Consider the following 17658-nt stretch of genomic DNA (forward strand, 5'->3'; position numbering starts at 1 on the left):
TGTGTGTGGTGTAGGCGGTATCAAGGCAGAATCTTTCAGGTAGTTCCAAGCTCCACCCGGTCTTGAAATGCAGTTTCGGCACCTGGGGTCTGCCCAAGCGCATGGAGGTGGGCTAAGAGAAGCAGGCAGCATGGAGCCCTGCCTCCTCCACTCTGCCCGCCACCTGCCCTCACCCCTGCTTGTTTGCCTTTGTCCTAAAAAGCATAAAGAACTGTTAAGAAAAAGAAGTAGGACTCGAGAGATGACCCGGCCTTTAGAGTGCTTTCTGCTCCTCAGAGGACTGGAGTTTGATTCCCAGCACCCACATAGCAGCTTGCAACTGTCTGAAACTCCAGTTCCAGGGGATCAGGCTCCCTCTTCTGGCCTCTGAGGAGAGAGAGAGAGCACTGCACACACATGGTACACAGATAGACATGCACGCAGAACACCCATACACATAAAAATAATTAAAGTTTTACAAATTTAAATAAGAAATGGTGTGAGAATTCAACTCCTCGGCTCTGGGAGGGGAAAGCTTCTGGCATGACCCCATGGTGTGGGGGGGTTCACTGCACACCCCTAAAGCACGTGAGCCAGCTTCCCTGCAGGCAGCACTCCTATCTCCTGCTCTGCACTGGCCCCCAGCTCGGCTCTCGTCCAACAGCTGCCTTTTCATTTGTTCCCTTGACAAGGACCGGTTCTCTCCAGCACTGTGCTAGGTCCAGAATACCAGGGAATAACACAAGAAGACAAGCTGTCTGGGGCTGTGCCAGAGGACCAGAGGAGGAACGGCCTTTAGACTGGAGTGGCCAAGAGGAGTTCCTGGGGAATCTTTTAAAAAAAGAGCCTGGTTGGCAAGTGTCTTAGGGATGGGCACAGGATTTGGATACTGTTCTCTGGTAAGAAATACCTCAGGAACCACTCAGAGCTGGGACACATGGCCCATTGGCCCACATTCTTCCCATGAGTAGTTTGTGCCCAAGGTGTGCCAGGAGGCATAGGCCTTTTTTATTTCATAATGTGGAATTTGCATAATATAAAGTTAGCTATTTTAAGTGGACAGCTCCTTGGAGTTTGGTGCCTTCACGTGTTCAGCAGCCTTCTCTGTTTGGTTCATCAACATGTCACCTCTCCGAGGGAAGCCCCTGCCCAGGGTGCAGTCAGCAGAGGGCATGGTGGATCCCTTCTCATCATCCTGACCACACTCCCATTTGCTGTCGTGAGCACAGCCTGAAACTGAACAGCACGTTAGGGTGTCTCATGCACTGTGGCATACAGAGGTCATGACCTTGTCACACCTGAATAAAGTCTGAATAAAGCTGCCCTGACAAGAAGGGTACAGTGGGCAAGCCAGCAGAGCCTAAACCAGAGCCAAGGCTGTTACAGTCAGTATCCAGCAGGAGTCAGAATTCAGGAAGTGGAGGGATGAATGCTGGTGCTTGGCTCTCTTCCTCCCTTTGATTCCGTGCAGGACCCAGTAGATGGAATGTCACTGCCCACATCCTGGGTGGACCCTCCCTTTTTAGCTCAGCCTTTCTGGAAAAACTCAGACACACACATAGGTATGTTTCCATGGTAACTCCAAATCCGATGGGCAGAGATGAACCATCACAGGAACCAGGGCTTTGGAAGATGTCAGCAGTGGTCGAAGGAAGCAGTTGGCATTTGAGGTAGAGTTAGGCGAGCTGACCAAGTGGGTACCCCAATATGGTGACTTAAGTAAGATCAGTAATTAGTACAGTTTGAATGTTAACTGTCTCCCACAGGGTTATGTGTTTGAACTATCAGTCCCCAGCTAGTGGCACTATTTCAGGAAGTGGTGAAACTTGGGAGGTCGGGCCTAAGTGGAGAAAGAAGGCTGCTGGGCGGTGGGGAGGGGGGGGGGGGGCAGACCTTGAGGTTTAGGCTTCCATTCTGTTCTGGGGAGGATGATGGGATGTAGAGTCCCAGCTGGACACTTCTGCAGCCAGGGAGCCCCCTGCTGCCATGCCTTGCCCTCTGTGTGGAACTGTACCCTCAAAGTGAGCCCAAAAAAACCCTTTCTCCACTTGGTTGGGTATTTGGTCACAGTGCTCAGGAAGGGACAACAGGCCACGGCTGTCCCTGCAGAGTCTGTCTAGGCTGCCCTTCAAGTTCTTGTATAGAGCTCAGACTATTTCAAGAACAAGACCATTATTTATCTGAGAGCATCATTGTTCTGGGCCTGCTAGCATTCCTTCACCCCAGCATCCCTAGAAATGTACAGATCTAGCCTCGCTTCCCCGTCCAGAGCCAAATGGAAGGAGCTGTGATCCCACACCCAGTCTTCAGGGCTTAGGACCTGTGCAGGCTCTGTTGGTGACACAGACACCATCTCAGCTATAAACAGTTATTTTCTGTCTGCTCTTGACGGTTTCCCCTCCATGTCCCTTCGAGAAGAAGGAAGAAAGTGCTCACTATCGCGGTCTGGTTTTGCCAGAGGAGTCATCATCATTAAAGCCGACGTTTGTCTTTCCTTTAACCCAGTTCTTTCTTCGTGCCCTCTGTGGCATAGCAATAATTTCTTCTCCGTGCCCCACAGTGGCCCTCAGGACTTCTCAAGCCTTGGAGTGGAGCCTGGCAGCCTGCAGCCCAGAACCTGGCCTTTGATAATGAACCCTCCTTCAAGTAGGGCCCCTAGCCCTGCCTTCTTAAAAACAGTTCTGTCTAAGTGAGTTGTTTTTGAATGCATATGAGAAGCGTATCAGGAGCTCGGGCAGGGTGTGAAATGGGGATTTTCTGAAGCACAGATTTAGACTGTGCTGCCATATTTTCACCCACCCCTCCCTGGAAACAACCTGCCAGTCTTTGTCTGAGCCCACAGGCACACCCAGCCGCAGAGTCTAAAATGAACTTTTAAGGGCAGTTGGAGAGATTTGTGGGCACTTGCCAGTCTCCTCTGTACTCTACATAGCATGTTTGAAGCAGTGAGAACAGACTGATCCCAGGTGGTGGGTTCACCCCAATGGAGCAGGACATCTCAGAGTCTCTGTCCTCTCGCCCTTACTCCTCCAGTGCTGACCCGCCCTGGGGTGGGTGTTGGTGTTCTACAGACAGGTAATGGTGAGGTCTCTCTCCTCTCAGGAGCAAGGAAGAGCCTGCCGGAGGAGACTGTCTGTGCTGTCAGATGAAGGGATATCTGAGAAAATAATGTGCTACAGAACCCAGCTTAATCCTCTCAGTGAAGCCCCAACTAATCATGTCCCATGGAACGGGTGCGGCATGGTGTAGCATCAGGAAGCCTGTGCTCCAAGCTTGTATAAGGTGCTGGTGGTATCAGAAGAAGGTGTATCTGATACTCTGTCCCGCTCCCCTTTTCTTCCCTCTGTCAGGCCCCACAGCGAAGGCAGTTCTGTGTGGCACAGCTTGCGGAGTGATGGTTAGCGTTGAGAATCAGCACCAGAGACCAGGGTTGACTGACAGCCTTCTAAACTCTGCTTTTTAAGATCCACTCTTTCTCACTTCTGTTTTCCTGTCCCCCACTGAAACGTGGGGTGTTATTGATGCTGCCAGTAGTGGGTGCTGGCTGAGAGCATGGAGTTAACTCTTCTGCACCTCACTAGCCTGCTTATGCCTGCCCAGCAGACCAGCCAGCAATGGCAGATTATTGGGGAAAGCCCAGCCCAGTGCAGTAGTGTCCCGTGCATCAGGAGAACAGTTTGCTGTGGCAAGGAGGTTATGTGCCCTGAGCGAGGGGACTTCTCAGGCAGAATCGCCCACTTTCCAGAGAGCTGGAGTTCAGGGCAGACTGCATTAGTAGACCCACTTCTGAGCTGAACCTCCCTGGTCACTGCAAGAAACTTGCAGCCCCCCTCCCCCCATCCCCCCCATGCTCTGGTGGCACCTGAGGACGCCCTTTCTTGGCACTGCTAGGAAGGCAGGAAGTCCCTGCGGTCTTTCCCTCTGGACAGAAGGGGACTGATGGCCTTGTAGAGCCAAAGCAAGCTTACCCATGTCTTTTTGCTTCAGGAAGAAGGGCAGGCCACTGTTACATTGTCTGGAGGCCTATGCCCAAGTCCCTGTGGCTCTGCAGCGCACCAGTCATGAGGAGTAAAGTGCGTGCTGCCTTTTGTCTGTGGACACTGACTGTCGGCAAGCTTTCTTCTATCTTACTCATTAGACTCTACCCAAGTGCAAGGCAGTGACTGCGTGGGGGATAGCTTGCTGTGAGGCTGTGCCTGCCAACAGGTGCCTGTCATTTACTGCACCACCCCAGAGGCACCTTGCACTTCATCCTAAGGCGAAGCGGCTTTTTATAGCCCACGAGTTTCCAGCAGTGTGGATTCAGAGAATGAGACTTAGAAAGAAGGGGACCCTCTGAAAGGCCAGAATCACAGAGCCAGCTAGGCTTCAAGCAAGCTTGTATTTTCCTGGCATTTAAACTCTGCAGGGGCACTCACTGTTTTGATCTTTAACCCCCTCATTTCAAAACAGTGTGCATTTTCCTCCAGCAACTTGGGGGGAATGCGAGCCTGTCTGAGCCACTCGCTGCATTGAGTCCTTGCAGGGACTAGAGAAAGGTGGAGAACACATGAGGCCTCAGACAGACAAGGTGGCGGGGGACAGATAAGGATAGTCTCTGAAGGGCCAGCCCCTGCTCCCCAGGGTCTCCGCCTGGACATGGAGAACAAACCTAAGTGGCCACAGAACACTCTTAGCCATTGCCATTGTTCCAGGGGCAGCAGAAGGGCACAGAACCCATCAAATCCCACCCCACAGTAGACAGGTGGGTTGCCCAATGGGTGCCATTGCCCTTACCCCCTTGTTTGTTTACTCAGCCATCCTTTGATGTGAAAGACAGGGCCTTTTCTGGGGACATTCTATCCAGAAATGCCACTGGGCACCCGTCAGGCACTTTGCAGGAGACTGACAGGAGGCTGTGTCTCCCGAGTGCCTTGCGTGACTTCCCTTAGTGCCCCTCGCACCCAGTCCATGCCAGCTCCAAGTCCTCAGAAGGTAACCATGCCAACATCCAGAGGATGAGAGCCCTCCTTCCCTCAGTGAGGCTGGGCTGAATGTGACCTGAGCACTGGCCCTACTGTGGCATCTCACATCACCCAGGAGGCTCACTACATAGTCTGAGCTACCCCCTGCCAATTTCCACATTTCTCTTCAGAAAAAAAAAAAAATTAACCAAGACTCTTGGTCAGGACACCACATCTGAAGGTGTCGAGAAATAGAGGCTGAAGTGAGACTCACAGGCCACACTCTACCCAGCTCTTGTACCAGAGAGGCTGTCACACTCAGAGGGACCCTCAGCCAGCACAGCGAGGAGCATAGTGTGCATTGTTTTCCTCTGTCCATGTTGTTGCCTCACAAGTGTCCCAAATGGACAGAGCTGAGGACACAGCTTCCCAAGCTCCAGGACAGATGAGCTGCTTCATGCAGGCAGGTAGGCTCTGTCTCCCAGCAGGAACAAGCTGTGTATCTCGGAGTAGGCTGTTGAGTTGGGAAAGAGAGGCAGGTGGTTCCATGGTTATCCAAGACGGTGCTGTGCCCTCAGCCACCAGCCAGTCTAGACCAAGTGGGCTAGCTAAGCAAGAACATCGTCCAGGCCTGGGAGCCAAGGAAAAGAGGAAGAACTGTTTAGGCTGACTGCCACCACCCTCCCTGAAGGGCTAGTCCACACCCACAAGTGTCCGTCCCCAGAACAGGTTTCCTCTTAGAGAAGAGGCAAGTCTCTTTCCTTCAGGCTCCCCTGGCACAGTGTAGTCACAGTTCAGGTGTTCCCATGCATCCAGCTGTGTGCAGCAAATAGACCCAGGACAGCCTGGACAGCCCCCCTGGCCTCTTGGACATACTAAGTGGCTTAAACATACCCCAGGAGTGACTTGTGGTTTTCTGCCATTAGAGAGGTCACAGGACAGCCATTCTTCATCTTGATAGCTCTCTTCTTCCTGAAGGGAAGGGACACAGGACAGGCCGTCAGAGCTGACAGCGGCTTCTGGGAAGACTGGCTCCTCCCACTAGATACCCCCATTCCACAGCTTGAGCTGCTAGCACTGCTGGTCCATACACTTCAAGCCTGGCTGCTTCCCATCATCCTCCCTATGGTGACTGTCCCAGCAAGAGCCATCTGCAGGTGGCCAGATCCTGGCCATGCCTCCCCAGTTTCCTCATCTGTTTTGGAGATTATAATGTGAAGTGAACTGATGTCATAGGCAGGATATGTAAAATAACCTTTGTATACATGTGGTCCCTACTACTCTGCCTTGGAAGTGCTCTTGCCAGTGGCCTTTTCCTCCTAAGGAAGGCCCCCTCCATCCCCTCTGCTCCCTGTTGGCCAGTTTCTCCTGCACAGGACTCCTGGCTCCTCATAGTGGACCCTGTTGTTTAGAGCATGAGCCGTGTAACCTCAGGCCAAGAATTTGTCCTTAGTAAGTTTAACTCCTTCTCTGCAAAAAGGCAGAACAGATCACACCTCCCTTGTGGGGTATGTGTTGTGACGATCCCAGCGATGAGGTGCGTGGCACAAAAGGTTCCTAGAATGTGCTTCTGCTGTTGCTGCTGTCACGGGGGCTCTAGACCACAGAACCTGAGCTATGTGCATGGCCCCATTTTAAGGGAGGTATTTGTATAAACTAAACTGAAGATCCAGCCACATGGCAAGCCCAATCACTCCCACCAAAGCCTCCTCCATCGTCCTGTTTCTGTGACCCAGTCACCTCTTCCTCTGGCCAAAGAGCAAGCAGCTTCAGTGTAAAAATACACATGAGTTACAGCTCCCCGCTGTACCCAGTGGGCAGCTTGATAGGACCTGGGACGGTTTCCTGAGAGGGCACACCACCAGTGACACCACACCTATGTGGCCTGCAGTGGAGGGAGAAATAGGCAGTGTGTCAGCTGCAGAAATAACCAAGTGAGGGCAGAGCAATCCAGGTGCCTCTAGGCCCAGACTTTGCTGCAACCTGTGACAGTCTGGCATCTTACCATCTGGAAAGTGTTAAACCTTTTTCACCTAATGAAGAGCCTCAATTCCTTAATCCTGAAAAATGTCAAGGACCCACCCACCATGTCTTTTCCTTGGCCCTGCTACATAAAAGTGCACAGTGGTCAGGACCCTGGAGAGCTCCCGCTCTCCCAGGCTCCCCTCCCCTCCCCTCCAGCTGCCTTTTCACTTACTCTCTCTTAGTTCAGGTCCTACTATTATGTCAGTGGTGCCCAGTGCAGAGACATGATGCTCTCCGATGTCCAGAGCTGACTCAAGGACCTCATTCCCAGAGAGTGCAGCCTAGAAACAGGGACATCTGTTCTCAGGCATGGGCAGTGTCAGGCTTGATGCCCCCACACGAGGGAGCTTACCCTAAGTGCCAGGACCAGTCAGTACAGGTAGCCACCAGACTGCATGTCAGTACTGGAAGGCCTTAGTGAGAGAGGAGCTTTCCAGACAGGGTCAAACAGCTGTGGTGGGACAGGCAGGCTCACAGGCTGCTGCAGTGTCCACTGTGGGCTGAAAGGAGGTGAGCCTGGGATCAGAACCCTGCATTCTATGTCAGGGTGTTTTAAGTACACAGCCGACCATGGAGGTCATCCACAGCCAGTCTGTGCCTGGGTCCATGGAACTAAGGACTTCTTCCAGGCATTAGTGTATCGTGTCTGAAACTCTAAAGGGGTAGTATAGCCCTGCCCACCCAGATACTCATTTGGAAGCCCCTGTCTGTGCCTGCTGGAAACTGTGTAAAGCACATGGCATCTGCAGACTCGTACTTCTCAAATGCAGGGCTTGATCCCAAGGTGCAGCGGGATCTGAGGGCTGATGGGGCAGCTGGGTCTGTCTCCACCTCCCCTTTCTGCCCCAGACCAGTATGGCCTGGCCCGAGTGACAATGATAAGCTCTGCAGAGCCCATGCAGATGGCCTCCTTCATCACACAAAGCAGAGTATCGATCTCGCCTGAGTAATCCCCCGTCCCTGTGGGCCTCCTTGCTTCCTCTTCACGGCACACAAATCCTGTCTCTGATTAGAGACTAGGGCTGCATAATAAGTGGTAAATCTCCTGCTTCCGCCCCACCGTGTTTTAGAGGCTTCTATCTGCAGCGCTCCCGTAACCCCCAACACCACTTTCAGGACTTCAGAGCATCTGATTTTGAGATAATGGTGGCTCCTCTTTTCATTGAATGGAGACTTTTAAGGCTGCCTTCAGTATTTATCCTAAAGCCGGTGCAGGTTGTTAGCAGGGGCTGCTATCTCTTTAAGCCCTTAACATATCAAGCTCCCATAAATCTGGCTCCAGAGCCCACAAATAATTTGCTCCTGAGCGTTGTTTGGGGCTCCTCTTCACTAGGGTAGGATTGCTCTTGTTAGACTTGCGGAGTGGTCCATGCATGGCGTGAGAACGTCTTCGCCCTCCTAAGGTCAGTTTTATGTCTCTGATTTAGGGGAATGGCACGAGCACATTGGCAGCGCGCACTCAGCTCGCTGCTAACTCGGTGCTGAAACCTGGAGGGACAGGTTAGCAGAACCGGGGCCTTGTGAAGATGCATCACATCAAAGCATCAGGCGGGCACCTGGAGTGACGTAGAAACCTAGCACCTCTTACCATCTGGCATCTGCTGTCTTAAAAAATATATCCATGGTGGCCGACATAGTGGTGCACACCATTAATCCCAGCACTCAGGAGGCAGAGGTAGGCAGATTCCTGTAAGTTTGAGGCTAGCATAGTGTACATAGTAAGTTCCAGGCCAGTCAGGGCTATATAGTAAGACCCTCTCTAAAAGGAAGAGGCTTTGAAGTCACCCCTGGAAAGGCCAGGGGTGGGACTTCTCCCAGTTCTCTTTAGGACAGGGAGTTGTGAGTGCTGGAAACCTGGCTGCAGGACCTGTGGGACCAGGCCATTGGCCCTGACCCCAGCTCCTTTCTTACGAGGTCCAGCGAGGGAGTGATGCAGCCAGGGCTTTCCAGATCCCCCAGCCTCCCGCCAAATCACATCCACAGCGTGCATGTGGAAGCCAGTGCTGCCTGGAGGGAAGCCAGAGTCTAGTCCCCAGCAGCTTCTCTTTTGAGTAAACAGCTTGTGGTTACATGGGTACTTAACTTTCCGTTTATGAACCCTACAGGGGAGTACCTTCAATAGTGGCCCTAGCTCCCTAGCTTGGCAGGGACAGACTTGGGCATTCGGCTCTGTTCAGTAATCCTTGCTTTAGAAAGAGGGTTGGATGGAGGGTTGCTGGAGGCTGAAGCCATCTCACTTTGGGCTGCAGTCCTCAACTCCCCTGCTAGAAGCTGGGGCTGGCAAGCGGTACCTCCCACCTGAGAGGGCTTCTGAGCCCCTGTGGCTAATCCCCAGGTCAGACATGCTAGGGCCTCTTGTTTTAGGAAAAGAAACGAACTGCCCCAAGTTAAAGCTGTGTAGAAATGAGCGAGGTCAGGAGGAAATACACAGCCACGCTGCAGCCGAGGGGACGGGCTAAAAATCATGTGGTCGCTCCTACCCCGGCTGCTGATTGCCCTCATCATCCTCTCGCCCTTCTAGATCCTTCTCTTCCAGGAGAACATGCTGGGTGTTGACAGTCTAAAACCTTCCCCTCTCTCCTCTTTTCTGAATCCTTCCTCCATCACCACTGTGGCCTTGTTTTTTTCCTGATGTTCTGGTCACTGTGACTCCTGGGCTGGGGGCAGGGGTGTGTCCCAGATCCATCACTAGACAGTTGGACAGGTGGCCTCTGCATCACCACCAACAGGACCCCCAGCCATCTCTGCTTTGCACTGCCTTTGAGGTACCAGTACTGTAGCTCTGCTCACCCAGCCCTCCCTTGGCACAGACAGGAGTTGAGTTCAGTTGTCCCTCCAGCCAGGGCAGTGGGAAAGGGGAGCCTCTCACTTGGCAGCAAAATAGACCGAGGCTCTAGCAAGGGCGGAAGGAACCTCCAGGGATTTGGATGCCTTTGTTAGCCCCTTCCTAGGAGTGATGTCCCCTTCCCCCCATGAGAGGAGAGGGCCTGGGATTTGGCACCCCACAGAGCACTTGTCCACCCCAGAAGCCTGCAGTGAGGGCCTACTGGGTATAGGTCAGAGTCTGACTCTCAGTTCAGGTTGGTGTGGTCTGGACAAGCCCTGCGCTGCTATATACACAGTAGCCACCTAACCTGTGCAAGTCCCTTGAGCTCCCAGTAACTTGGTTCTCTGACTTGGAACAGTTGCTCTGTGGCGTTGCTGTGGGGGTTGAGTGAGGTCAGATGCTGTCCTTCTCCTGATCTGAGGGATCCATGCTCAAGGTCATCCCACTCTTAGGAAAGGCAGGACCCACGTATAGAGCAGTGAACCTGCTGCCCAGCAAGGCCCACCACACATGCGCGCTCCGCCACAGCACCTCTTTCTTTCTTTGTGATTGACACAGCTCCAGCCTAGAAGGGAGACTCAGGGCACTCTGCACCGTAGTATGGCAGAGAAACTTGGGGAGACTGCTTTGACTGGCAGTTCCTCTCCAGAGTGTTGACTGGCAGCTGCTTCAAGGTCTCGTGAAAGAGTCCCTCCTCCCTCCCTCTGCTCAGTTCTCCTCCATCTGGGTGCACAAAGACCTTCACAGCCTTGAGCTGAGTGAGGCAGAGGAAACTTCAGTCGGCTCAGCCTGCTACCTTGGCTCTCTAGATGGGGACCCACCCTGAGCCAGGCCAGGCCTCTGTGGTCCCCCACTACAGTGAGGGAAGTGAGGCCTCTCCCCGCCCCCTCCGGGACCCTGTCCTCCACAGGTGGTACCTGCCTAGTCCCTGTCTGTCCAGTAGTTACCTCGCATCCTCTCCCCCTCCCTCCTTTCCTGGTTCGAATCACTTTGATCTTTTGCAAGCTTTGTTTCAGCGCAGCACTCAACCTACAGGCAGCATCCTCCTTGGCCTGCCTCTCAGGAGCATTAGTGCTCTTCCCTAGCCTCCAGCAGGAGGGGGCCGCTTTTATCTCCTGAGGAACATCATTAGTGTACAACACGGTGGGTCTGTCCCTGGGCCTCACAAAATTAGTTAATAGCAATCTTTTGTTGCTCAGGCATGTTTTTTTCACATCTTCAATGCCAAACAAAACACAACTCTTGCTGGAAGTGCAAAACAACAACAAAAAATTCACTGAAGGTGGAACAATGCTCTGAGGGGTAGGAAGAGCAGGCGGTGGAGCTTCCGGTGTCCCGGTGCTGGAGGTTCAGATGCAGGGATCGGAACGGGGCTGGAGAAGAAGTGGGGACAATCAGAAGTCAGCTGCTTTTTCCTTCTATTAAAATGCTGCCGAAATTGGTGCGATATTGAGAACCTAAACGATCGCATCAGTGCCAGAGTAAAAACTGTCACCAGCAAAAAATTGGCAGTTAAAGGGGGAACTTTAAATGGGACCCTTTGAAAAGAAGGCCAGATCTGGCCAGATGGCAGGCCAGGAGCAGGCAGATTAATTAGGTGTCCTGCCTGTGAGTCAGATACCAGATCAGAGAGTGCCTGACTTCCCCTATCTGGAGAAGATTGTTTCTCGCTGACTCGGCCCTGTCCTCTTGGCGATCCTGAGCTATGTGTGCAGGCCTCTCCTGCACCTCACTTGTAAGTCCAGCTCTCATGCCCTCGCCTGGACTCGGGTTTGTCAGGCCAGGAAGCAGGAGCTCAATTAAAGCTGTGGAAGCCACAGGGATGCAGGACTGGGTTCAAGGTGCAGGCAGTTGTGGGACAGTCATGTCTGGTTTGGGTTCAAGACACTGGTGTTTATGAGGACAGTCATGTCTGGTTTGGCTGGCAAATCCCAAAGGCTACGGGAGCCAGGCAGGCACCATGAGTGCAGGTAGTGTGAGACCGGGGCACTCAGGCCAGCCGCATGCCCATCCAGGACACCTTTCTCTGCACCCGCTGATGGCAGCCACCTGGGGGTGGGGTTTGTGCAGGCCCTCTCACGTGGTTACCTGTGCGGATGCCCCCACAGCTTCTGAAGCGTCCAGAATTTCCAGTGGTGGCCATTTGTATTAACCGAGACAAAAGAAACACAAGAACTACACATCCATGCAGTGCGAGGCAGCCTGTCAGGCCAGCTCCAGCCCCATCGGGTGAAGAGAAGGGTCCGACCCCTCCCAAGAGCCTCCTAGGGTCAACGCTGTGGCCAGCACCCATCTGAGGGAGTAGTCATCCCTGGAACTGGAGGACAGCCGGGCTTGGGTGGGCATCTTAAGGAAAGACGGCCCCTTTGTCTCCCAGCAGCCACACGGTCATGTCACAGTTTCTACTACTGCCGGGAAGAAAGCTCTGCTCGTTTTAGAAAGCTGTCTGTCAGGAAGCTTAAAATAAAGCAGGCCTGGCACCGGGGAAAGTCACCCGGGGAAAGAATTCCTCGGGCTTGTGCAACACAGACACCGTGGATGTCTCTGCGGGAGGGATGTCTCTGCGGGAGGGCAGTGACTGTCCGGGAGCTGCATTTCCAGGTTCCCCTCTTTAATTAAAATGTGCATTGGGCACCTGCTGTATGCCTTGTGCTTCTAGGCCTGGGGACACAGCGTGAACCCAGAGCGTGTAGGAAGGCTGCAGGGATAGGGTAGCACAGGGCAGGGAGCACGTTAAGGGTGGGGAGGGGTCCTTTCCTGGAGAACAGCTTGATCAGCCTGTCTCCCCCATGATGCATGATGCCACAACCTCCTCTACCAGGTTAAAATCCATCTGGGCCTAAACTGCCCTCTGAAAGCTGGGGAGCCTGAGCCAGCTTGCCTGGCTGCAGAGTGGCCCACATACCTGTGATACAACTTCAGGTATTCCACTCTGCCCCCTGGGCTAGACCTGTCCTCCCGATTGCCCCAGTTTGCTTCCCTGTTGCCTTCAGCCTGCTGGCCACTGGTGTGCCGTGGTGTCCCGCTGAGGCTGGAACCGACAAGTCTGTGCGTGTTAGGCTCGTGTTGATTCTTGTTCTCAATGATTTTATCTGGCATGTTCTCTTTTATTTTTTAACTATATTTGTAATGACAAGAATTTCCACTACCAGCAAGATGGCTCAGCAGGTAAAGGTACCTGCTGCCAAGCCTGACAACTTGAGTTTGATCTTCAGGACCCACATGGTGGGAGGAAAGAACTGACGCCTGGATGCTGTCCTCTGGCCTCACTCTGTGCACATGATCTCATACACACATGCACCACACAAAATAAATAAGAAAATGTATTTAAATGTAAAAGAGTCTCTAATGAGGGAGGTCAAATAAACCAATAATTTAAGTACAACTCTCAAATTAGTTAACTCCTAATTTGGGGATGTTCAGACCTGCAGGGGGTCCTCAGCCAGCCCCTTTGTTTCAAAGATGAGATACTGATGCCCAAGGTGTATGGCTGGATCAAGGCCAGAAGACAGTGCCTATGTCACGGCCTCCTAAGAACCTCAGGCTATCTGGCCCCAGGCCTTGCTACCACCTTTTCTGAGAAGTTAGGAGCCTGGGGTGTGCCCACAAAGATGCTGAACATGGACCCTTCAAAGAGCTAGATAGAGGCAGACCCACAGGAGAGTTGGCAGGGTGGGAGGGCTGGCGGAGGAGCATGGAAACGGGGTGAGATCATTGCACCCTTGCTGTCTGTCACTTTTGGACTAAGTATCACACCCTGTCCCCCTCCCCACCTACCTTGAGTTCCATCCTCTCCCATGCTCCTTCCTGTCCAGATTTTCAGTTGCCAGAATGTTCCACACTCTACTTGTCTCCAGGCCTCTGTCCTCTTGTCTGCTATGCCTCCTCCCTCTCGCAACTCCACTAACTTTCCTATTTGAGAGGGGTGCAGGCGATCCAAAGCAAGGCTGTTGCTTCTGAAGCTAGCAACTTCTGACTAATGGTTACTGCCCTTTGTTCCCCAGGTGACAGACCACGCTACCACTGCCCTGCTCCACTATCAACTACCCCAGATGCCAGATGTTGTGGTCAGGTCCTTCATGGTAAGTGACTTCGGGGTCAAGCCTTCAGCTAGGGAGAGGTCTGATGAGCCAGCCCCAGGTAATCAGAGCTGAACAAGCAGTGCCCACAGACGTGGCCTTCCGGAAGTTTCCGGCACTGACAAGTAGCTATTCTCTCCCACTCCTAACCCACCACCCTATGGCCGGCTCTAAGTGTGGAGCAGTAGCTGGGCAAACCTGTCTTCCTGCTGTTCTCAGACCTGGAGGTCAGGGTGAGAGTGAGCGCTGAGCAGCAGGCAAGCAGGTCTTCTGCAGCCGGACCTGTCAGGACCATCCCGTAGGACAGCGTCCCTGGGAGCCACTAGCCATTGTCCTTGCCTGCGCAGGGAACTACTTCTGTTCCACTGCTCTGGCTGCAGGGCTTCCTGCCTGCTGGTCTGAGCAGCGGTGGCATGAGGGTGTTGCCTGGCAGCTCACTGTCACCCAAGCTCAGGAGCTCAGCGTCTTAGAGAGAATGGTGCTCGCTTCTCACGAGGCCTATGCCTGGCCGGAGAACCGAGTGCATGGTGTTGGGAGGGTGATGCTGGGTGTTCAGCCACAAAGGCCCAGAGAATCCGTCCCCGTGCTGAGAAGTGAACAAGGGACAGTCTTCAGTGGGCTACAGACTGGCTACCTGACGTGTATGACACCAAGTTTCCCTGTGCTCTTGACTGGCGTGGGGAATTCAGAAATGAACAAGACCATCCTATCACCTTCCCATTTTTATTTCCAAACCGCACACCCCGCCTATGGAAGGGCCAAAGCGGCCCTCGGGAGCTGCCTGTGTCAACACCTTCAGAGAGCAGTGTCCTCCCGCTGACACGGTCAGGACTGACTTATGTGGCTTGCCTGGCTCTCAGGGCTGCTTGCCTGTGGCAGTGGGGCTGCTTGCTGGGCCCTTGTGCCCGTGAGTCTCCTTGAGGTGGAGAATTGAGTTACCTGAGCCTCATCCTTATGCATGATGCCTGGGAGCCCTCGGCTCTCAACCTCAAGGGTGGGTGGCTGTCACTTATTGTGTTACTTGGTGACACTGGGGCTGCCCCAGCTGTGTTAGGCCCCACCGTGACAGAGAGGAACAACCTCTGAAATGAGATTAGCCCAGAGCACATGGCCCTGGCACAGAATCTCGCAGCACCTCCTCAGCTGTGCCCGTGCCTGCTGCTCAGAGCTGCAGAAAGAAGAAATTCGGCAGGGTACCAGATAGCCTTGGGGAACGGTCCAGCTCTGGAAGTAGGGGTTTCTGTGTTAATATCTCCAGAAGAACAGGAGACATCAAAACCAAGTCAACGGGGAGATAGGTTGTGAGTTAGACAGCTTTTTATTGGGACCACAGGTGTCTGCCAGCATCAAAGCCTGCTGAAGCCCATCCTTGGGCTGCTGGGCTTACAGCAAGGGCAGCTGAGGAGAGTAGAGTCCCCAGACATTTTCTCTCCTGTCTGTCTACTTTTCAGACCTGGTTGAGAAGCTACATAAAGCTGTTCCAGGCCCCATGTCAGCGCTGTGGTAAGTTTCTGCAAGATGGCCTTCCCCCAACATGGAGGGACTTTCGAACCCTGGAAGCCTTCCATGACACCTGCCGGCAGTGACCCCAGCCAGCCCAGCTGCTGCCCAGCCCGTGGCTCCAGCACCTTCGCAGACCAGCCTGATCCATTTATCACACAGTTCTCCCTGGGCCTGTCTGCTGGCAGAACTGGCTGTCACTCATCAGCAGGGCGTGTGCTGGCTTCCCTGTGAGTCAGCCCCATGGTCTGTTGTTCCATGAGCTATTACTGGACTGAGCTCTTTATTCTTGGGTTGAGGTTTGTCTGCTTGTTGTTGTAACTTATTTTTGTAAACAGTAAACCTTTTGTACTCTGGCTAAGGCACCGTCTCTTGCTTCTTGTGCGATGTCTGACTTTCTTCCAGATTCAGTTTAGCCTAAGGAGTTTGCGCTTGCGGCAGAGTCCTTGGACTGGGCTGGAGTTCCGAGGGTTGCTTCTGTAGCAACCACAGCCCTCATTAGTCTCTAGCACCACAGGGGGATCAGGAGTTTAATATTGTCTTCTGCTACAAGGGGAGTTATAGGCCAGTCTAGGCCTGTCTCTAAAGGGGGGGAGAAGAAGATAATAAATAAAAATAGAATTCTTTGTAAGTCTGCCTCCACAGCTTCTTCTGAGGCAAGAGCTGCAGGTGGCTCTATTGAGCCAGCACCACAGGTACCTAGAGCAGGCCTTCCCAGGTGGCAGCTAGACGCCCTGCTAGTGCAGTCAGGGTCAGCAGGCTGGTTGGCCCTGTGCAGCCTGGAGTCCTAACAGAGCCACACCCACTTTGTGAAAGGCTAAAGGCCCTCCCTGTGAGGGATTTGCCCAGCCTACAGGAAATCCACTCCCTTCCTTTCTCTCCCTCCCTTTTTCCCTCCCTCCCTCTCCCTCCTTCTGTCTGTCTCTTCTTTCCTCTCTCTCTGGGTCCTTTCCTTTCCAGCCTTCCTTCCCTTCTGTTTTTTGGGGTTGTTTTGTTTTGAGGCAATGATGTCTTGCTAGGAAGCCCAGGCTGGCTTTAAACTTAAGCAGCTTTGCCCAGATGCTAGGTTCACAGGCGTGTACCACCACACCAAACAAAAAACCACTGCTTTCTTTACAGTAGAGTGGTCCACGACCACCCAGTGCCTCCCACCTCTCCATGGGATTGGGATGAACCAAGACAGGATTTTTTTTAGGTGCTTTTGTTTCACGTATGCATGCGTGCGTGCGTGCGTGCGTGCGTGCGTGCATGCGTGCGATTTGCCTGAATGTATATCTATATGCCACATGCACCTTGGGACTGGAATTACAGAGTTGTGAGCTACTGGGAACTGAACTGGCTCTGGAAGGGGCATTCCAGAGTGAGCAGTGATCCACTCTCCAGCCACCCCAGTAACAGTGACATGGGCCTCAGAGGCCCTCTACTCTGGGAAACACTGCTCCCTTTACTGCCCGTTTGAGAGGTATGCTTGTCAATCAGGGTGTGCCAGAGAGCTCATTGGCATTCCATGCCATAGTTCATCAAGATCAAAGATGCCATTTCTTCTACTTTGTCTCCTAAGACCCTTGTTCATTTCTTTAAAGAAAGTGAACAACACTGGGTTAGCACCGAGATTCCCCCACAGTACTGCAAACTTTTCCAAAGACAGTGGCCCCAGCGCTGTGCCGAGGTGTGCGCTGCTCGTGTGACAGTGGCGGTACCCTGGCTATGACCAAGTTGGGGCATGTGCAGAGTGATGAGTGCCTCGTGCCTGCCAGCTGGCAGACAGCACCTCCCGAGATGTGCAAATGCAGAAACGTCCCAGAGGACCGGCGAGATTTCAGTGAGGGCGAGGCGTGTTGTGAGAAGCCGTCCCCATCCGTTCTGTAGCGCCCCAACCCGCTGCAGCCTGTTTGCATCAGTGACTTCACACGCAGACCCCCTGTCCAGCCTCAGGCGAGCTGCTGCTCCCACTCAGAGCAAGCGCGTCCCCTGTCACCCTCAGAAACACCTTCGTCAGGACAGATAGCTGTGTCCTGCTTCCACGGATCATAGTCTGACCAGGTTTGTGGAGATGGAGAAGTGGCCATCAAAGAGAAGCCTTCCACAAACAATAGCACAGGGTGAGCAGATGACGGATAAAGGACAGGTGGCCCTGGACCTGTGCTTCAGCCTTCGCTAGTTGTGTGACAGTGGTTAAGTGGCTTCCTCTGTGCTAGTTAGACATGCAAGGTTGGTAATCCAGTGTGAAAGAAGGAAGCCTTGCCAACCAAACATGTCGTCTGTGAGGCGCCCATGATGGAGACTGGACTGTAGAGTCATACCT

General features: G+C 53.2%; 1 protein-coding gene across 1 annotated transcript in view; it reads left to right on the top strand.

Annotated features, from left to right (window-relative positions):
- The window catches only part of Med27 (mediator complex subunit 27), a 177602-nt gene extending 161893 nt beyond the window's left edge, over positions 1 to 15709 (top strand). Inside the window, exons 7-8 of the mRNA XM_041674846.1 lie at positions 13779 to 13856; positions 15305 to 15709. Of these exons, the coding sequence (XP_041530780.1) occupies positions 13779 to 13856; positions 15305 to 15439 (213 nt within the window). The 3' untranslated portion in view covers positions 15440 to 15709. The remainder of the gene's footprint in view (positions 1 to 13778; positions 13857 to 15304) is intronic.
- The last annotated feature ends 1949 nt before the right edge of the window (positions 15710 to 17658 follow it).

This window comes from Microtus oregoni, unplaced genomic scaffold, assembly GCF_018167655.1.
Source record: "Microtus oregoni isolate MIOR12 unplaced genomic scaffold, Mior012 000025F_ref0000491, whole genome shotgun sequence".
Lineage (NCBI taxonomy): Eukaryota > Metazoa > Chordata > Mammalia > Rodentia > Cricetidae > Microtus > Microtus oregoni.